This window comes from Gymnoscopelus braueri (assembly GCF_963280865.1).
Source record: "Gymnoscopelus braueri genome assembly, chromosome: 13".
Classification (NCBI taxonomy): domain Eukaryota; kingdom Metazoa; phylum Chordata; class Actinopteri; order Myctophiformes; family Myctophidae; genus Gymnoscopelus; species Gymnoscopelus braueri.
The window spans coordinates 19885261-19907741 of NC_137615.1; the positions used below are offsets into that span (position 1 = coordinate 19885261).

The following is a 22481-nucleotide window of genomic DNA, read 5'->3' on the forward strand; positions in this document are numbered from 1 at the left end:
AAAATATAAACCTTGGTTGTAAAAAACTAAAGTTGTCCTTTAATAGGAATACCAGGTGGGGACCGTTCCGAGGCCGCCGGATTTGCCCCGGGGGGCGACCGTGTTTTGGGGCGAGCGTTTTTGGTATTCGGATATTTTCCTTCCTTTCCTTCTTTCAAAGACTGTGGGGCAATGTGTGTTGTGAACACGCGAGGCGCTGTTGTGCATCGTCCGCTCTGTAGCCTCTGCTACAACACAGACAGTGAGAGACAGCCATGGAAAGGTGGAGAGCGGACCAGTGTTTTCTTTGTTATTTTTAAACTCTGTGCAAATCGCATCTATGACACCATTCATAGTGACCCGTGTCGGTTCGTATTCCCGATGCACCCGAAAGCGGCGAGAAGATTTTCACAGGTGAAGTATAGATCACTTTTTTTCCCCCCTTCCCAGAGAGCTCAGGGATTGGGATTGCGGTAGTCGGAGGAGATATGTGCCATCGTTTTTTTGCTGTATGTATGTAAGTCAAATCTGAAATCGGAGTGTGATCTTTCTCCCTCCCTGCGCCTTGTATCGTAACGGAGGGGAATATGTGTGTGGTGTTAAGTTGTTCATTTAGTTCAACGGCCGTATACGCGCGGATAATAGGGAAACGATTAGGGAATAGTGTTTCAAAGTTGTGCACTTGTCGGTCGGCTGCTGAAGGGCCTGGCTGTGTGTGTGTGTGTGTGTGTGTGTGTGTGTGTGTGTGTGTGTGTGTGTGTGTGTGTGTGTACGTACGGAGTTTGTTTCTGGCTCCCCTCCCCCACCCGTACCGTACCGCCGCTGTGCTGCTCATTCTGGAGACAGTGTTGCCATGTCCGCTTATTATAAGCTAGTTTGGGCTTATTTGTCTGTAAGGGTGCTTGTAAATATTGGTGGTTGCGGTTTTTTTGGGCTTGTTTCTAATGTGTAGTTGCTTATTTTGGGCTTGCTGTGTTGTAATGTTGTTTAAACCAGTGGACCCCCAAATTAATATGCATTTGTCCGCAGATCCCCCATCTGAAAATATGTTGTGCCAGGGACCTCCATACAAGACTTGTGTTAAAATGTTTCTAAAATATTCCATTTTTTTCACATCTTCTTCAAGGTCTTTTAAAAAAAATAGTAGATCTACAAGCTTTAGTGAGCTTGTAGATTGGCTATTTTCAAAGGGCTCAGTCATGTAGCCTAGTCGCTTCTTTTGGCCTTGTTTTCATAGACCCGGTTGCTTGTTTCTCTCGCTAAACCTGGCAACACCGCTGGAGAGGCCAAGACATGAATGTGATGTGAGGCTCACTTCAAAGGAGACACTACGGCTGTACTTACAGCCTAGTACTCACACAGTCATACACAGGTCGCCAAGCGAAACGCAACCATTAATCATGTACAATAAACAATAGATACAGCATTAGATACAGTCCGAGGGCATGCTGTTCATGGATCGCTGTGGTCCCCATGCAGTTTATAGTGTCATTTTCAGTTATACTTCCAGCCCCAAGGCTGCAATTTGGTTAGTGATTTCGGCCAGGGTTTCCCATATTCGTGCTGGTCAGTGCAGTTACTACATGTTAGCCGTGCAAAGAATGTTGAATTAATAGGAAATCCATGCAGTGTAAGCTAGTGCTATCTCAACCAGAGGGATTATCCCATAGCATTTTGACTGCTGCAGGAGGGGGGGGGGGTCTGGAAATGGGGAGAAGGGAGGGGATCAAAACGGTCCAATTCAAGGGCAAACAGATTCTCAGAACTCTCAACTGTGAAATACGGTGGCATGTATGTATGTGTCCGTTGCGTGCGTTATGGTTGGGCAAAGGTAGCGGTATTAATAATGGGTTTAATTTAGTTAAGAAATGTGTACCTGTATTGGACAATAGCGTAAGTGGGCGTGGCCTAAATAGGAAGTGACTTTAAACTTGAAATTATTTCAACATTGGCGCACAGTTGCGAATAATTCCAAAATGTAAAGGAAAAAAATAATGATTAACAATAGGCCACAATTTTAACCCCCAAATTATACATTGTTGTTGTTAGCAGAGTGATTGATGTAGGGGTCCCAATAGTGTAATAGTTAGCAACAGCATCAATGATTACAATCGCCCTAGTTCAGAGTTGGGTCGAGGACCGAAGCTTTATTGAATTTGAAGGTCACCACGCCTTTTCCCTCACTTTTTTGCTACAATAAAGCAAAAAATGCCAATTCTGTCATATGACAAGAACATAATTGTCCTTCAAAACATGCGATAAACCAGAATTTATTTCGCATACAAGTATGTCATATATTGTACCTACTTTTTGTATTTATTTATTTTTAAATGTCTGACAGGGATCTCATCATGAGCTTGTAGACCGCCCTAGAATGGCTGTGATATTTCATACATTTCATGTATGCTGTAGCCTATACACAGCCATAGATCACAACTATGCCCTCCTGTGTCGGTGAGTTATCGCAGCGGTATTAAAAGTTGTAGCACTGCGTGTGTAGTGTACTCACCCAATAATCAATTGCTGCGACTTGGGGTCAGCTATTGTCATCTAGTTTCATATCCATTTGAAAGTACCCGACGGGCCTGAAATGATTGCAGGACTGAACTGAACATATGAAAACCTCCTTTGGTGAGCACAAGGGGCACACAATTGACAGGTGTGATTAATTACCCGGCACCAATCGCAATGCACCTGTCAAATGTGTGCCTCATAGGTATTTGCTCACCAAAGGAAGTTTTCATATGTTCAGTGTGGAGTTGGGGTTAAAGGTCACTCTTTTGCCTTAATTCAGTGAGAGAGCCCAATGCCAATACACAATGGGGACTACAGTAGGTGCAATATTGACCATGTCAGACAGCTAACAGGAGGTGAAGGATGACTGATTTTATTGATCTAGACTAATATAACTTTATCACTGCTGTGTGACATGGATTAATGGGGGGGGGATGTTATGATACGCTTGTATGTGTAATTTATTTGGACCAAAGCTAGCATAATAAGGTTCAGCCTAATTACACATTAATTACACATCAGATGTATTGTGATGCAGGTGAATGTTGCTCCTGGGATGCATTTTCTAGCAGCTTGCTGCTTGTTAGGTCTCCAGAATTGTGTAGCTTACATTTACAAAGTCTCATGTGTTACTGCTGTCTTGTAGTAACCAGTTAATTCACAATATCAGGTAGTATTACTACACTTTTAACATGGTTTATGACAATATTATCGTAACCCTGTATGTAGGTACATTGAAAACAAGCTAAGAGTTGGGCTGCATTTGGATGACTTAACGAAGCTGCATCTCATTATGTATTTTTCCCCCTTGCAGGAGACATTTTTTCGCAGTGGCATAAGTAGAGGTCTGGATCTAATTGTTGTGCGGTGTGGGCTCCACGGGGACGTGGCGTATGGACGCTGTGACTATGAGCGTAAGCGACAAAGGGGGCTACCTAGTGGACCTGGGAGGCAGCTTTACTGAGGATGCCCCCAGACCCCCAGTCCCCGGGGAAGAAGGTGTGTTGGTGTGCAGCGATGGGCGCCAGTACGGCAACGGCGTCTATTCCTCAAAGAACGAGAGCCTCAAATGTGAGGCCTCTGTTGCTACGCCCAGGCGGCCTGACTTGGACCTGGGCTATGAGCCAGAGGGTAGTGCTTCCCCTACGCCACCCTACTTGAAGTGGGCAGAATCTCTGCACTCACTTCTGGATGATCAGGATGGCATCCATCTGTTTAGGACGTTCCTCAAGCAAGAGGAGTGTGCAGACATGTTAGACTTCTGGTTTGCATGCAGCGGCTTCCGCAAACTCGAGGCCAATGAGGGCCATGAGGAGAAGAAGTTGAAACTGGCAAAAGCTATTTATAAGAAATACATCTTGGACAACAATGGAATTGTCTCCAGACAGATCAAGCCACCCACAAAGTGCTTCATTAAAGACTGTGTGATGAAGCTACACATTGATCCGGCCATGTTTGACCAGGCTCAGACTGAGATTCAGACTATGATGGAGGAGAACACCTACCCTTTATTTCTCAAGTCTGACATATATTTGGAATACACCAGGACAGGCGGAGAGAGCCCTAAGTTGTACAGTGATCAGAGTTCTGTTTCTGGGAATGGAAAGGTTCTGTCGGGGTATCTACCGACATTAAATGAGGATGAGGAGTGGAAGTGCGACCAAGAGCTGGAGGAACTGCCCGAGTGCGATCCGACGCCTAGCAACAGGCTCACACAGAAGTTACTAATGGAGACGACGCCACTGCGCGTTGCCAATACGAAGAGATTCCCGGACACTCCAGAGTACAGGTAAATCCTCCCGGCCATCTAAAAGCATTCACTTCAGCCTCTAACTACCCAGCTACTCTCTTCAAGTGCTGAATTAGATATGAACACACACGCACACACGCACGCGCGCGCACACACGCACACACGCACACACCTTTCCTACCTCTCTGTATGAGTGCTGCCTGAAGTTTGAGATGAAAAGAGCCTGGATGTAGCACCACGGACAGCTTTTAAGCAACACAGGAGGAAACTCCTAAGTATCTGTGGCTGTGTATCTGTGAGAAAGTGTCAGAGGTTACAGGAACTCCTTCGCTTGCTTTTAGAAGGTAGAGGCAGAGGGCTCTGTGTATTGCATGTGTATGCATACTACTATACGCATATCTTTCCGTGGGTGACCAACATTTTGGAGATGATTTTCTTTATAAATGAGAAAGGTGGAAGACAGTCTTGCCTTGATTTAATGGTACTATGGAAGATAATACGCACCGCCTATAAATGCAGACCATACATTTTAGTAAACTTTTCTTTTAATCATAAGAAGAGATAAAAACTATACAACATTAATGATCTCCCTTGACATTTTATGAACAATTAGCATGAAGCACACCTATATTTTCAAAACTGGTTAATCTATTAAAGCAATTAATTCATCCATTTCTGGAAACTCCTTTTTCTTTTTATACCACTGGTAGTCTTCTGTTGGATTGCTACTGTGCATTTGTGTGTATGGGTTGTGTGTGTTGTGCTTGATAGAGTGAAGTGTATGCTGTTCAAACTGACAAAAAGAAAAATGCAGTGAACGGTTTTTACTGATGGTGCTTGTTTACTGGAAGCGATATCTACCTCAGCTGTGAGCGTGAGCAATGCATTTGTGCAGAATATTGTATGTATTTGTATTGGACCATTTACTAGAGCAGGGGCCTTCAACGTTTTCAGGCCAAGGAGAGAGAGATGAAGCAGGGACCCCCTCTATTTTGTATAAAACTGTGTTTCAGATCAACTTTTGCTGCTCTTTTTTCCCTCTACACTTAGAATTCTTTGCCAGAAATAGCGCTGCGAGGCGTTGTGAGCTTGTAGATCTGCTATTTTTTGGCTAAAGTTCTCCTCAGAAAAGGGATGCTAGGGTCACACAAAGATTTGGCGGACCCCCTGTAGTAACTCTGAGGACCCCCTAGGGGTCCCGGACCCCCTGTACTAGAGCATCCGTAGCTCAGTGCAAACAAGCTATTTCAACTGTGTACTAAGGGGAAAAGTCCAAGGCACTTACAGTTCTGGTGTTTCAAAAGTTAAAAAGTTATTAGATCATCTTGACTGAGACCTATGTTTAAGCAGGAGCCATCACCAGGGTGTGAGGGAGTTGCTTCAGCAGAAGGGTAGCATTATGCATTTTGAATATGTTAAGTCAGTCACGTTTCCAATTCCAAAATTGACATGGCTGCGATTATTACTCACAAGGCAACATTGAAAGAAAGCAAACCAGACAGCCCCTTTCTACTCTGAGAAAGACAACTCAACTCATTTCACTGCAGCATGCAGAACAAGCTAGCAGCTGCACCAGAGCTAAATAATGGTTAATCCATTAAGACCGGTAACCCATCTGTGTCATTTTAAGATTTATTTGGCTATTAAAAAATAGCAGATATACAAGCTCAAGTGCCACGCTATGAGCTTGTAGATCTGCTATTTAAAAAAAAAAAAACGTGGGCAATTTGTGCAAATCTTTGAATATATTTATATGTTTTAAAGCGAACATTTTTAACTCCGATCTGTGCTTCTCGGGGTCCCTGGAACAACATATTTTGAGATGGGGGTCCGCGGCCAAATACATATCATTTCAGGGGGTACTTGACATGGAAAAGTTGGAGCACCACTGATATAGCAACATACTGTTAGGATTTAGAAAACATTTTTTAGATATGTATTTGGCCGTGGACCCCACCATCTCAAAATGTTTTGTTCCAGGGACCCCCCAGAAGCAAAGATTTGAGTTGCAAATGTTCGCTTTAAAAATACATATATTCAAAGATTTGCACAAAAACTTCACTCCGTGCCACACTATGAGCTTGTATATCTGCTATTTTAGAATATCCAAAGAAATCTTAAAATGACACAGATGCGTTCCCGGATTGACTGGGTAAAACGGTAGTAGCAAGGAAAGCCAGAGGCAGAAATGCTTTTAACCTTCTTCATTCTCGACATGAGCACTCATAGTTGACCTATAGATTATGAGTGTGATGGCCAATAAGTCATGAATAAAACTGTTGTAGTGTGATGTCTGTTCAACAAAGATAGGGTATATAAATGTGACTTTGACTTTTTCGTCAACATCCCCCCCCAGTGTGTCATTCAGTACAAATAGGTGAAAACAAGTGGGCAGGAATATGAAAGCGTATGAAAAGGACTCGGCAGCCCTCAGGGCTACCTTATTCTGCTGATTCAGGTAGGGCCAAGGAGACCACTGCAGTGATGGGGATGTTGTTTATTGCCACAGATATCAGACTCTATTGACTTAAACCATTCAATCCGGGATCGCATACTGTGTCATTTTAGACTATTTAGCTATGACCATTATTTTATACTTTGGGCTATTCAAAAATAGCAGATCTACAAGCTCACAGCGCGGCACCGAGTGCCGCACTACGAGCTTGTAGATCTGCTATTTTTTTGTGCAAATCCTTTGTGCAACTCTTTGAATGTATATGTTTTATAAAGCGAACATTTTAACTCTAAGTCTTTGCTTCTGAGGATTCTACAAATGTCTTCTAAATGTTGCTATAATATCAGTGGTTCCCAACCTTTTTTCATGTTACAGACTGGGGGTCTGGAACATGACAACTATAAATGATATGTATTTGTCCGCGGACCACACCCACCTCAAAATATTTTGTTCCAGGGACCCCCAGAAGCAAAGATTTGAGTAAAACATTTATATATATATATGTCACAGTACGTTTGGAGAACCAGTACGATTGAAGACAGAGCGCTCGTTTTTAGGCACGGGGCTCCTTCGGGGCGAGGCGGGGCTTTTCGAGACAGGGTTTATTAGCGAGGCTCGCGAGGAGGAGAAGGAGGACGCGGCGCTGCGAGGCGGGGGTTTATTACGCGAGGCTCGCGAGGAAGAGGAGCCTCCTCCTCCTCCTCGCGTAATAAACCGTCCCGTCCTCTCCTTCTCCTCCTCCTCCGAGGAGGAGAAGGAGAACGCGGAGAGGCGGGGCTTTGATGCGCCGACGCGGACCTGTCTTTTGTTGTTCCCCCCACATAGCAACCAGGAAGCTACGCTAGGGGAACCATAATATCTATGAGGGGAACGCTGAACACGCGTTCACACGCACACGCTTGTCCATGACGGAGGCGCGCCGACTTAGTGGAGCTTGAGGCCGAGGAAGCGCGCCCTGGAGCGCGAGTGCCCGCGCTGACCGGCCGATGCTCTACTAGTCGACTCAGCGCCGTTTGAGTTGTAAACCGATAGGGACAGAATAGTTCTTTTCATGGATCACTGTGTGTGTGTGTGTGTGTGTGTGTGTGTGTGTGTGTGTGTGTGTGTGTGTGTGTGTGTGTGTGTGTGTGTGTGTGTGTGTGTGTGTGTGTGTGTGTGTGTGTGTGTGTGTGTGTGTGTGTGTGTGTGTGTGTGTGTCAGGGAGAAAGTAAAACAAAAGCCAGAACACAATAAAAGTATCTAAACAGTCCTGCTTTCAATAAACCAAAAAAAGCATGAGCGCGTGCGTGTGTGTGTGTGTGTGTGTGTGTGTGTGTGTGTGTGTGTGTGTGTGTGTGTGTGAGAGTGTGTGTGACTGTGTGTGTGTGTGTGTGTGTGTGTGTGTGTGGCCATATATGTTTGTGCACAAGCCTGGCTTGTGGCTCCCTCTAGTGCTGGATGGGTGGTAAAAACGAGCGCGCTTTCTTCAATCGTACTGGTTCTCCAATCATACTGTAACATATATATATATTCAAAGATTTGCACACATTTTCACGATTTCTTTAAAAGAATAGCAGATTTACAAGCTCATAGCGCAGCACTCTGTGCCGTGCTATGAGCTTATATATCTGCTATTTTTGAATAGCAAAATAAATCTAAAGTGACACAGATGCGGATTGAATGGGTTAAGGCTTCTCAAAAAAGCCCTAAACATAATTTTAAACGTTCGAAATGAAATTATTATTGTGTGGCATTCAGTTTCACAATGATGCTTTCGTTGTGTTTTGTGTCATAAATCCAGAACACACCTTTCCTTCACAACGGTGCACTTTGTCACCCCTCCCTGATAGCCCAAACTCTCTTTCAGTTAGTGGCATGTCTAGTCCATGTCTAGTCCAAGATGACGGAAAGAGAGCCTTTGGTCAACAAGAAAGGTACAACCAATTCAGCGGTTTGGAAACACTTAAAGTTGTACAATGCAGAATCCCAAATAACGATTTTTAGCAACCTCTGCTGGTCACTACCGTCACTGCATACAATTTCCGTAATCCTCGATTACCCAGAATTCCATTCGTTTTCACCGGAAGCCGGAAGCGTTTCAAAAAGCGATCTTTTAATTGTTTTATACTATCTACGGATCGTTTCTCTTAGCCAGTGGAGCATTAGTTACCATGAGCTGTGCTTTCTTTTTCTGTTCTTTTTCGATCTTCCAATCCTACATTCTCTTAACATCAGCGTGAGGTTCCTTTTTGCTATTACCGCGGTAGTTCCTGGCCAAACAGGAAACCGTTGCGGTAGTTCCTGGGGACGTCGGCCACGACGTCATGACGTTGGCCCCAGGAACGTCATGACGTTGGCCAGGAACGTCATTTTCCCGGGAAAGTCCCCCCCTTCACCGTTCAATAGAAAATATATAAATAAAAGGCTTCCGGGGGTGAAATTCATGGAGTGGGTGTTGTGAAACTTTTGCCACTGACAAAAGATATACAATTTAACTTTAGTTTTGTTGAAAACGTTACCTAGTATTACTTTAATGTTTCGAGTCCGTCGAGGAACAAAAACAAACATTGTGTAAGATTTATTAAAACGCATGGTATCTGTATCACAAGGCAATACGATCAATTTGTTGAATCATCAGAAAATAAAAAACAAAGTACTAGTCTATAACCTGTTTGGTTATAAAAGGAGCAAAAAATAGAGAAAAGTGAAAGAAAATCCACTGTTGGACGAATAAGCATGTTTCCAGAGTCAAGGGTAATCGTGTTAAGTAATTGAATGTAATAACTTATCTATAAACAGAAAATACATTTATAAATATAAATGTACTATAAATGGAAGGCATTTCTTTTTTTTCTTGCCATGTCAAAAACACATGACACCACCAAATTATGTGAACTGATGAACTTCCCTGCCAATTTCCATAAAAGTGTTCAATAGGACTATTGGTACAGTTTTTTTATTGAATTTTCAATGATTTTGGTTCAGTAAAAGCTGCTCAGAGAGTGCATTTGAACCGTTGCAATGCTTTATTGCAATTTAGGAGAGGGGGTAGAGCTCTCTGGTTAGATGTTTAGCCTTGCAAGGAGGGGGCAGTGGCCCTTTCGGAAAGTGCAATTGTACATAAGGGAGTATGTGGGCAAATATGTGGCAGAGGCGATTGTACTCGTGGTAAATGTATTTTGTGATGTATTGTTTCATTGACTGTGCTGCATATTTGCACAAAATGCAGATACGCAGGAAAGTGTGTGTCTGTGTGTGTGACTGCGTGCGTGCGTGTGGGGGTCTCAAACACCAGAAGCAAGCCATTCACTGGAAAGAATGTATGGTGCATAATAGATAGACAACATTGTTTTTTAGACACTATAAGAAATTGCTATTTGCAAATAAACACGCATGTTGACTTTGTTTCTGAGAGCAAATATAAATGAACACTAAGCGTTATATGCTGTATATTTGGATTGACCAATATAAGTGCTTTCTCCTGCTTTTCTCTGAAGCAGTCCTAGGGCGGTAAAATCCAACTGATGCAACATATGACATTCTAGGTTTCACTTCGCCGCAAGCCAAGTGCTCATTCTCATCCTGTCATTCATGGGACAATGGATGTACAGGATAGACTGACCTGATATCATTTGAAAATTATGATGATGATGATAAAGTTGAAGTTGGCTGACTTTGTGGAGCGCAAGGCTTGTAAAATAGTGGTGAAATCCATTGAGGCAGGGTCTCTTTTTCAATGGCGCCCTGTGTACAAAAGGACATTTACAAAAAAGATTTTACAGACATGACACAGACAACAAGGTACACAAAAATATTAAAACCAAATATTACACCAAGCATGTGCATATGCCTTCTTCCAGTATAAGGTCTGTCAGCTAAAAATCGTTTTAAAATGCCAAAAGAAGCAAGGACATCTGACATTTGTTATACATACAGTACTATGGCGCATACGCACTGAAGGCTGTATCTCCCAGCTTAGTACTAGTTATAGGCACCTTCAACATAACCTTATCTTAAGATCTAGTACCCTGACTTAATGTTCTGATTTATTTCACCACAATCTACAGTAGGCTAACATTTTTGTTCTGTTTTGGTTTAGTTTTTTAGCCACATTGGAGAGATATAATATGTCCACACGTAAAAACAGAGTTTTTCCTCTTAGTTTAAAAAAATATTCTCATGTACACAAGCATGTTTATGAACAAATCTCTGTCTACATTAAAACAGCTTCTTCATGAGACCGTCTATTGACAGCCTGTCAACAACTACAGTCTCATGATGACAGGCAGCTTTTTAGATGTCTCAATAAAATGATACAATTGTGCACATTGCCTAATGCGGCTGGTTGGTCAGTCTGTGGACCACTGCGGCCCTTGGGGGCCCCTGTCAATATGACTCAGACATAACCATATATAGAGTTCACTATGACTCAGGCATAATCATATATAGAGTTCCCACTGCAGCTATACCTAAATATGGCTTGTGTCATGCTGACTGTGACAAGAATGGCCCTGATGTCAAGCAGCCCAATCCTCTAGTTTGACAAAGTTTGCAATCATTCATAATGTTTCATACACTGGTCGACTCCACCAGGCATTCCAATGCATTCCATCACGGCTCCAGTTTGCCCATCAGTACCTGTAACGTTCTCTCTCTCCTTCTTTACCTAGCCTTGTTACGGCAACTACCAGAATAAAACCGGTGCCGTCTGTTCCTCAGTACCTGTGCATTTATGTATATAAACATGTTAACAGTCCTGTTACAGTATTAATCAGTGCTGTTTTGTCCACCGCCGCTATTATGGAATCAAGATGTAAACAATGGGTTTAACAGCGAAAGGAGATGACATCAAGCAAAGAACTGCGGCACATACTACAAAAAATAACCTGTTTTCCTTGTTCACACATCAATGCAAAAAAACGCAATTTTTATAATCTTCGCTGTGGATGGAGTTTTCCAGGGCCAAAACATGTGGATGAAACCCCCAAACCACATAGAAAAGGCAATTTTTATTTTTTTAAACACCCGTGTACGTATGGACAGGGCCATAGATGTGTTTAAAGACAATAGACTTCATAGCCATGGTATGGTTAATATACCACACAGGTGTTATATCCGATAGTCAGAGTGTGTGATTTGATAACCAAAAAATAAAAAAACACTCCAGCTGCTATAAATCATTCCTGACAACTGTTGTTGCATGATGCTGTCATGGTGCTGTCTTTTGCTGCCTGTGTAAAAAAAGAATCCCTCTCTCAAAGTGCATGCACAAATTATTCTGTAATTTAGTTCACCAAATAAGTTGTTGTGTGTGTTGGAACTTGGAAGATGTTAAATTATTTTGAGTTTGGCAAAGGGGTAAAGATTTTGCATCTAAAAGTAGCTCAAGTATTTTGGTGCTTTTCTCTTAATATTATTTTTTCCCGCAAAGACACTGTTCAACAAGACCATTGCCATGGTGCAGTGAGTTTAGTTGAGTTATTCTATCCCAAGAAGTTGACCTACTTTTTACACAACAGTCAGACAAACCTTGACTTTAAGATGCAGCAATTCCTTTCCTTCCCTCCCAGAAAAGCAGGTATCAGGGACAACTAGCTTTTAGGTCTTTGCTTTCAATTTTCAGACTATTTAATAGGGACTTTCAACGGCTTTCATGTTACTTAATTCAGTCCTCTCATCAAGAGTTTGCCTGTTGCCATTTTGGGCGCTATATGTGACAGCATTTAAGACACGGATTTCTCTCTCCTGCTGCCAAACCCCATATAACTGCTCCTCACTTATCAATGTACTACTCCCTTAATGGCCCTGGACATGATGAAATGTAATTAGTGAGCGCAGCACACTTGAGGCTATTTTTAAATGATTATTTCATCAATCAAGCATTTGGTTGGAATTGCAGAAAGTCACACTTCATTTTTAAATTGCCTTTCAGCATTACTCTTTGGGCTTTTATTAAACTAAATTTTACATTAGTCGTGTCTGGGACAGACAACTGAGGACATTAAATAGTCTTTTAGATCACTTTTAAAAGATTTAGATGAGGTGATGGCATATGGCCTATCTGTGTGTGTGTGTGTGTGTGTGTGTGTGTGTGTGTGTGTGTGTGTGTGTGTGTGTGTGTGTGTGTGTGTGTGTGTGTGTGTGTGTGTGTGTGTGTGTGTGTGTGTGTGTGTGTGTGTGTGTGTGTGTGTGTGTGTGTACATTCTTGTACTTCTGTTTATGTGGACATAAATAAATATTTCAAATGTGGGGTGGGGGGGTAGATCTTTGTTGTCATTTAAACCGAGGACTTGATTTTTGTCTTGTTGAAGTAAGAACCAGCCTACTTGCTACTTTTCACTGCCTTAGCAACCATTCTTCTGCATTTGAACACATAATGCAATAAAATCACCCATAGTATTTGTGGTTTCTAGCTGCTCATTGACATTATAACAAATGTCAAAATGTTAGGACTCAAATGTGGGTGGTTTGGTTGACTGGACAATTAGTTAGCATTATTAGTGGCTTACTGGACTGAGCAATTTGGCTACATCATTACAGTCCTCGCTTATTCATAGATGAGTGCAAACACTTAAGTGTTCATCCCATTCCTGGCCTAAATAAACTCTCATAAAGTTCATAGACGGAGACGGGCGGGGGCTCTCGATATTTGCCCACATACTCCCTTATGTACTTTACGTCTCTAGAGCATTAACCAATTCACCCGCTAGAGGGCAGTGGCAACACTTTGTGCAGACTATCCAGCCTATCTGTACAACCATTGAGACATTGGGCCTCATCTTTCGCCCGGTGCTAGGCGGTGCAAACAATTAACGCATTTGTCATTGCTATCATCGACCAACGCAGTCGTCATTTTTAGACCCAGCGCCATTCTTCTTCTTTTGGCTAATTCCCATCGGGTTCACCACAGCAGATCATCTGTTTCCATCTGGTTCTGTTTTCTGTGACCCCTGCCACCTGCATGTCCTCTCTCACCCAGCACCCATGTTGTCTAAATACCAAATGATCTTGGGCCTAATTAGCGCCCACGCTGGGTAAGACCTAGCCTGTTGAGTGTCTAAACGGAAGTACTGTAATTTGGCGGAAGTACCTCCCAAAGAAGCTAAGTTGAGGCTTTACAGAGCAGTTTACGTTCCCCGTGCATGAAACCTGTGTTGTGATTGGTTGAAAAAGACAGCTTCCGGTGGAAGTGCATACAACGGAAGATGCCTGTAGGCAGCCATAGCTGCGGTGTCAACGCTCCGCACCGCGACACTGCAGAAATGGCCGCCTACAGGCAGCTACAGGCAGCGCGTCTGTGGATTCGTCTATAGATGTTCTCTACAATAGGTTGTTAACAGGCTTTTCTCCTCGGATATGAGAAAAGGCTGGGCTACGCCCAAGGCTGGTCTTTTAAACCGTCTTAAAATGATGCGTGGTCTGGTGCTATCAGGGCACAATGCTATCTTAGGCACAAACGTATCGCTTTGCGTTTAGACCAGCTTTTAGTTAGTCGTAACTCTGGCGCAGTGACAGCACAGCGTATTATTGGGATTAAGATGAGTGGTGAAGAGGGGGGGGAGAAAGGGATCAAAATGAATTTATTTCAATTAGTAGTAGCATATACTTTTTTACTTATACAATATCTTCATATACATCTCATCTTGTAAAAATGTCATGAACCCATTGCATCCTGGCTTTCTTTTTCTGTCTCAATGGGCCGCAGTTCACGATCGTCAATATCCATGGAGCTTTGACACAAGGGCACACAGGATGCATGTCCTTGTCATGCTTTATTTGGTGGTTTAAATAAAGAAGAACATAACTGAGAATGAGCAAGTGTTAATTAAGTTGATATGTCAAGATATCACGGATGTGTTCACGGCTAGATGGTCCCACACTTTCACTTTTCCTCAGCAGAAAATTGTTTGCGTCTCATCCGATCCATCCATCTAAAAAGCAATGAGCATAGCAGGCGCAACCTTGCTCTTTAAACGTAATGACAGCAGACACTCTGATTGATTTAATTTATGTAACACCCCAAGACACACCCATGAGTAATTCAGAGGCTTAATACCACCCGTTGGGGCCATGTTATGGTGTTAGCGCTATGGATGGGGATTGTCCGCCTGTCACCCCGGTGCCTGTCAGTGGGGTGTGTTGGGGCGGGAGGAGTACGACGAAGGCTCCGCTGTCTACGTCCTCCCGGTGGGGGCTCCTCACTGGCAGGTGAGCCAGTAGGGTACAACAGCAGTGACAAGACACAGAAATGTGTGTGGGGAGGAATTCACTGGGTTAATGACTAAATTGGGGAGAAAAAGGGTACAAATAATTGCCTACTCTAAATTATAGAAAAGAAAAAATTAAAAGAAAAAGAGAGTGCCCATTGCTACTGTAGGTCTGCACACTTAACATGCTAAACTGCTAGTATTACCGCACTAGCCAATCTGTACAGCCATTGAGTAGTAATGTCCGCAGAGTACAGATGGTTCTGGCCCCGCCCGTAGCTGCCCCGTTCCCCCTACAAACTATATCCAGTGCATATGGGCTTTAAATCTACTGTGAGAAGAGGTTACCTCAGCCCTAAGAATTTTGAGAGAGAGAGAGATTGAAAGAGACTGAAAACCATTTGAAATTCAAATTAATTTACCAAGTTTGGATTTTAATTAATTCTTCACTGCTTTAGAAACTGGCTAATGATAATCGGTCAGAAGCAAAGGTTTTGAACCTTGCAGCATCCATATTCTTGGGGGAATATTAGCCAAAAATAGCAGATCTACAAGCTAACTAAACTTTTAGATCAGCTATTTTTGGTGAAGAGATTTGGTTTAGTCTGAAAAAAGTGCAGAGCCAACTCAGGTCCAGTCTAGAGAGTTGAAGTGGTTAACCAAGTGAACTCTAGCTTCCCTATTCTGGGTATATCATAATAGGTGAAATAGGCGAAAATCTCCAAGCTCACAGAGCTTGAAGGTCGGATATTTCCGCTATTGACGCACAACAAAGTATATAAGGTGCGTATTTAGGTGGTTAATGTTACTAAGCCGTAAAAGAGCAGCATGTTGTGAAGACCCCAGAGAAGTGAGGAAGACACCTCCCGTGATCTGTAATTCCTATACAGGGCAGCTGTTTGGGCGGGAAACCCTATTTGTAACTATACCTTTCAAGACGGGAACCCCTTTTGGGGTTCCTGTTGCTGTGTACAGTATATAGCAACTAGGCCTGACCTCTAGTAGTCGAGTAGTCTACTAATTAGTCGAGGGGTGTCTGAGTCGACTGCCAATCTCTTAGTCGAATTATATATTTAAAAAAAAAAGAAAAACTATACAAATCCTTAGTGGGGGACAGGCCTAATAGCAACATCATTTTTTTTTTTTTTTTTCGAGTACATAGTTGAAGTTTTTCAGAAAAACTTTTTTAGAATCGGCCTCAGGTCCAAATGGGTTAAAGAAATGCATTTAAAGATGTTGAGTCAACTATGGATCCTATAGTCTACCACTGTCCCTAGAGTGCAATTTATTTTATATTACTCCTACAGATTTTGATTCAAACATCACACAAATTGGTACACATCATCTCTTTAGTCATGTGATCAAGACGTTTCTGTCCGATTTTTCATATTCCATCCAAAGTTTGCAGGAGTGGCCCGTTTTGAACAAAATTCCTCAAATCATGAACGCAGTGTCTGATTGCCGTGAAACTTTGCATGCACATTCCCACTAGGCCGAGAAAGAAAGGCCACCCTTTTCACATTGGCCTATTATAGCGCCACCAGCAGGCCGATTTTTGCGAAACACATTTATTATATTACTCCTACATATTTTGTCCAAACAAATCGGTACACATTATCTCTTTAGTCATGTCATCAAGACGGACCTTTTCATATTTTATCCTGATTGGCTACCTGGCCTGGAGGAGACCTTTTTAATCAATATTCCTGCCCATTACTTAGGTAAAAAAGAAGAAGAAGAAGAAGATAAAAATAAGTGTTTAGCTTAAATCTTAATTCTTCTTGACCATAGTCGCGTGTTGCTATGTTGTTAACGCTCTTTTTCACTCTGAGTTAAAGGAACACTCTGGATTTTACTGTGCATGTTGTTCCTCAATGGTTTTCTGTGTGTGTGTTTGTTTTGCAGGCATGCACCATGGAGGGAGCCCATCAACCCATACTATGTCAACACCGGTTATGCTATAGCGCCAGCCACCAGCGCCAACGACAGTGAGCAGCAGAGCATGTCCAGTGATGCAGACACACTCTCCCTTACTGACAGCAGTGTGTACGTATTTTTTCCACACACTTATGCACACTTCAGTACACTTGTGTTTACACCTGCTCATACCGGCCACGGCCATATCTTCAATAGTGTAAAGCCAGATTCATATCATCTATATCGTTATTTATTTATCATAGTGAAAAATTGCCTCTTTTCACAACATAAAGAGACTAGTATGGTCGTCATTTAGAAAGCATAAGTTGCTTTATATTGATTTCTCAGTCAAGCTTAGAATGTTTAACATTCCTTTCAGGTTTTTCTTTTGTCTCGGTTCTTCATTAGGAACAAAGAAAGCAAAGCTTCTTTGTCTCTTTTTGTACATAAATGTGTAGCCCCCCCCCCCCCCCCCGTTTGATATGAAAAGCTAAAAAATCCTTTTCATCAGGATTTACTTAGCTGGCAGAACTTCAATTTCAGTTGAGCGAGCAGACCAAAAATGTTCTGGCAAAGGAAGATAACAAATCTGTTTTCCAAGTTCAGGGATGGCATTGGGGAATCGTACTAAAGGAACATCAAAGCCTGCACAACTGCACAAAAACCTTCACAAAAAAAGAACGTGTTTGAAGTGGAATGGATTAGAGGCCATTATCAGCTAATTGCTCCAGAGCTTCTAGCACAGGAGAATCACACCCAGCATGACCACTGCCATTTGACTGTGTTGTCAACACGCATCCACAATCTGCCAGACCACTGCTGTTGCAGGGGGACGAGAATAAAACCCCAAGAGCGTTTATTCAGTTGCATTCCACTTAAGTATGCGGTTTAGACCCAAAAATATGGTGGGGAAGGTTTCAGCTATAAATTCAAAGCTGTTAATGTTGTTTATTCATGAGTATGTTTTATGAAAATGTCTTTGTTGTTCATTCCAGAGATGGGGGGGTACCACCCTACAGATACCGCAAACAGCATCGCCGGGAGATGCACGAAAGTGCCAAAGCTAATGGGCGAGTCTCTCTACCTCATATTCCGGTAAGTTATTTTGGGTTATTTCCCTCTTCTTTCAGTACCCCTCTCGCTCTCTCTCTCCCTCTCTGTCTCTCTCTCTCTCTCGTTATTTCCCTCTTCTTTCAGTATGTCTGCTTCTACATCTCGCTCCCTCTCGCTCTCTCACCCTCTATCTCTCGGTCCTTCTCCTTTCCCTTATTTTTCCTCACTTTCCACCATTGCAGAAGTGTGTGTTTAAGCCCTTCGGTGTCTCAGGGCCTGTGATGGAGTGTAAGAATAGCTGATGGTGAAAGAGAGGGCTGTCTAAACGCTGCTTGATGCTTTTCTAAGCTGTGTGTGCTGAAGCCTAGCAGAAATGAGTGTTCCTCCATGACAGCCCCCCATGCCTTCCGCTGCAGCTTGCTGTCTGTCTTGCAAGGAGAGCTCCCAACCCTAATTGGGGCCTTGGAGTCAGGAGGAGTCAAATTAAAATGACACACTTTGCATCCTATTAGGATGCATGGATTGAATGTCTGTTACAGTAAAATCTCTGAAGCGTCACCCTGCCCTTTTCTTGCCCTGGCGAATGAACCATGACTTAAGCTCAGTCACTTGCAACAATATAAATGGTAATGCTTATAAAATCTGTACTTTGACAGACATCGTTGCTGTGTTTTGGCAGGCTGTTAATTTTCGCTCTTGTGACTTGTGACTGGTATGAAATTAGCAATCAAAAGGAGAAATACAGTTTGTCAGAAGGTTCTTTAAAGGACCATACTGGTATGTTTAGCCTACAACTCATGTGTTTTTAAGAATCCATTGGATTCCATTCATTTCAGTTCAGAATGAAAATAAACTTGAGACTTCAAACTTGCTAGGCAGTAAATAGGTAATCCAACGAACCTAATGCATTGTCGTTTCCTGTCAGTAGTTATGTTATTGCTGCATTTTAAAGAGCAGATTGATTTGAAAAGTCTAGCCAAAAAAAATCTCTGGAAAGCAATATTGATTTATAGATTATATTAAAATGTCCACTAGTTAGTACACCCGCATCATTGGAGAAGCAGAGAATTTTAAGGTGGATAAAGTGGGATTATTGCTGATTCCAACAAACGGCAGCATGTTTTGGAAAATGGTTGGTAGTACTGTCAAGTATACAGTACCATGAGTCAATTGGCTAATCATGCCAGACTACCGGTATGGTCCTTTTAAACAGATTTCTCAGATGCAATAAAATCATCAGAATAAACCTTTTTTTGTAGTGTCAGTTTTCATCCTAGTGTATGTTCTTCTGTTCAAAGAAGATGGGAGATATTTTAGTATATTAATTGAATATATATATATTTGAACATTTTAAGTGAGGGAAGGGCAGAAGGATAACTTATCCTGAGCCGGGAATCGAACATTTCATCACTGCTTTTTATCCTATTAATAGTAACAACAGGACATGAGTTGGCACTATTAAATAGCTCTACTGCCTCTGTGTTCAGAAGATGGTGAAGATGGTAACACAATCAGTGACCATCCATTTGGGAGCACACGATGTGGGACTAACAGTATGTCTCTCCCTAGCGCACAAACCGGATACCAAAGGATGTACACGTGGAGCCGGAGAAGTTTGCAGCAGATCTCATCAGCAGGCTGGAAGGAGTGCTGCGAGAGAGGGAATCGCAGGAGAAACTAGAGGAAAGGCTGAAGAGAGTACGATTGGTATGCTACTAACTCATCTCTGAACCATCTTTTACTGATCTCAAAGCCCTTCAGGGGCTACATTTATATCTTATGCACAGGAATGGGAGTTTTTTTTGGGTGATCCTTTAAATGCTACCCTGTTAGCACCAGAACGAAAACGTACATTTTGCAAACCCCCCAAAAATGCTGAAGCAATATTTTCATATTATTGAATAATGAACTAAAACTTTGATTTTTCAAAGCCCCCCAGAGATGCTGAAGCAGTATTTTCATATTATTGAATAATTGTGAATACATTGAATAATTATGTATTATTCCATTTATGGAAGTGACAGAGAACCCTATTCCTTCTTCTCTTGATGAGAGCGGTTGTCGCCCATGAAGATCATTTATGACAAAATTAAAACCTCACTTAAAGTATAAAATATACACACACATTTCGTAACAGAAAAGAATGTATTCCAATATGGTTTGCTTTTGTGTTCTTCAAAAGTTAAATATCGATATGAAGTCTACAATGGGATACAACAGATTCATATTTCTGACCAAATAAAGTTTGTTATTTATTAATTTATCAGACCTTAATTAAATAAACTAGGTCAGCCGTAAAAGTAGGAAAAGTAGGCTTTATGCATCCTTGGAGAATTCCATACTTGGTCTTTTGTTGACATCGCTTTTTTCTCCAGTATCATTCTGAACACCTGCACACTCGAGCCACTTGTGAGGCTGAAGCAGTGAAATGCCTTTTTGATGTCAGTTGGACAGTGATGAAACTGCTTGCCTGTACCGTTTAATGAAATCTCTGTCAGTGCACCTAGCCAAGTATTAAGTCTCAAGAGGGATAATTTATGTGTTTGGCCCTGCAGGCAGAGAGGTTGCCATCACAGAACTTGAGGTGTCTTCTGTTGAAAGCTGGGAGCAAGTGAGAAATGGCATTGTCTTCATCGACTGATGTTGCCGTCTTGGCTCAGAGTATTCACCTTGCTTTTGGGGCCATAGTTTAAATTGTATTTCTTATTGGGTGAAGAGTAGAAGAGGCAAATGAGAGCACACCAACTTAGTGCACACAAGGTAGTGGCATGCAAATCTCTGCTAGATCCCCATCAGAAAGTCCTGAGTACCAAACCACCCAGGAATCTGCTACCTGTAGAGCATCAAAGCCTTGCTCATAAATTGTCCAATGTGGTTTGCCAAGGGTTTCCATGTTGAAATGCCATCAAAAGCATTTGGAAAGGGAGAGGCAGCTGAGAAGCCAAGCCGGGCTGAAATGTGCCTTTAGAAATGAAGGTGTAATAGCTCCATGAATAGCTCTCAGTGCATTCAGCTAACACAGATGTCCACACCCGGGGCAGCGATATGCGTTCAGCTAATACAGATGTCCGCACCCAGGGCAGTGATATGCGCACAAATAGGAGTTACTGTTGAAGGAAATGTGCATGAATTGAGAAGCTACAGATTATAGTGTTTATACACAAAAATGTGTACAAATGTAACCATATAGGGGTCATTACAATATTACAAAATATTTTCCATAAATATCTGGTTCTTACTAGCTGTAGATTGTGAGGTTTTGTCTTTACCTAAATACAGTAGCCTAATCGAAATAAGGTAATAATAATGAAGAATGAGCTGTACATTGTCACCCAACCCCACCACGCGTGCACACGCACGCACACACGCACCACGCACGCACACACACACGCACACATTCTCTGAATAACAATGAAATCACAATTGACCCCCCCCCCCCCTCTAAAGGGAAAAATTAAAAGAACACACCATTTCCTCACTCAGTTCAAAATTGATTATATAGTGACTATATTTATAGCCGAAACATCACAAATGTATGTTATGCTGCACATACATACAGTACATGGCACCTGCAAGTTTGACTGACCACCCTATTCATGTTCTACCTCATAATCTATCTCTGCAGTAAGAAGAATCCCATAGCAACTCGTTAGCATGTGGTTAAAATCTGCCATCTGCAGGTTGGAATGACTATAACACATTACATGGTTTTGTGTCCTTATTTTAACCGAAACAAGTTGTGTCCATTATGAAAACAAACAAACAAATGAGCAGTTGGGGGGAAAAAATAAAAAGTTATTACCCCAACATTTTTTGGGGTAATAAATGCACTATTCTGAAATGTATATAATTCTGATTCTGATGATGTTTAAACTTGGTCGGTAGCTTAAATGTTATACTTTTCCCTCAACAGGAGGAGGATGGCGACGATCTAGACGTCTCCTCAGCCACTTCATCGTCCAATCACAGGCTTCCTCCTGGTGCGGCGTATCCCCAGCATTACAGCTCCCGCTATGCTGACATTGGCTACAATGGCCCTCTGCAGAGAGACGCTCACGAGGAGAACCCTGAAAGCATCCTGGATGACCATGTCCAACGCGTCATGAAAACCCCCGGCTGCCAGTCACCAGGGACAGGCCGTCATTCCCCCAAGTCCCGCTCCCCGGACGGTTTCCCAGGAGGGAAAGTAACTGGAAATGGAGTGCCTCTGTCTTCGGGCCAGGGCAAACATCCCACCCGGCATGGGCCAAAGGGAGATACCAGCCACCTCTACCACCACAAACACGTGCACCACATCCATCACACAGGGGGGGGGAAGCCCAAAGAGCAGGTGGAGGCTGAAGCGGCCATGCGTGTGCAGACTGTGCACAGCACCTTTCCCTATGGTACGGAGCAGAGTCATTATGGGTCACAGTCTCGTAATTATGCAGATGGCCTGCGCGCCAACCCAGCGGACCCCGCTGGTTACAGGTATGAACCGAACTCAGACACTGGGTACTGTGGTCTTGTTTTTTCTTTTTTCATTCGTTTGGTTAATCACATGAATCCTAGCATCCCTATTCTGCGCATGTCATAATAGGTGAACATTGGGCAAAAATAGAACCTTTGGCAAAAATAGATGAACATT

At 42.5% G+C, this 22481-nt stretch overlaps 1 protein-coding gene across 3 annotated transcripts in view; it reads left to right on the forward strand.

Annotated features, from left to right (window-relative positions):
* The first annotated feature begins 252 nt into the window (after positions 1 to 252).
* The window catches only part of axin1 (axin 1), a 31939-nt gene continuing 9710 nt past the window's right edge, over positions 253 to 22481 (forward strand). For all 3 annotated transcript variants that reach the window (XM_080447742.1, XM_080447744.1, XM_080447743.1), the window contains exons 1-6: positions 253 to 393; positions 3308 to 4282; positions 16790 to 16930; positions 17797 to 17896; positions 19424 to 19561; positions 21768 to 22324. In XM_080447742.1, coding sequence (XP_080303868.1) covers positions 3387 to 4282; positions 16790 to 16930; positions 17797 to 17896; positions 19424 to 19561; positions 21768 to 22324 — 1832 coding nt within the window. In that variant the 5' untranslated portion in view covers positions 253 to 393; positions 3308 to 3386. The remainder of the gene's footprint in view (positions 394 to 3307; positions 4283 to 16789; positions 16931 to 17796; positions 17897 to 19423; positions 19562 to 21767; positions 22325 to 22481) is intronic.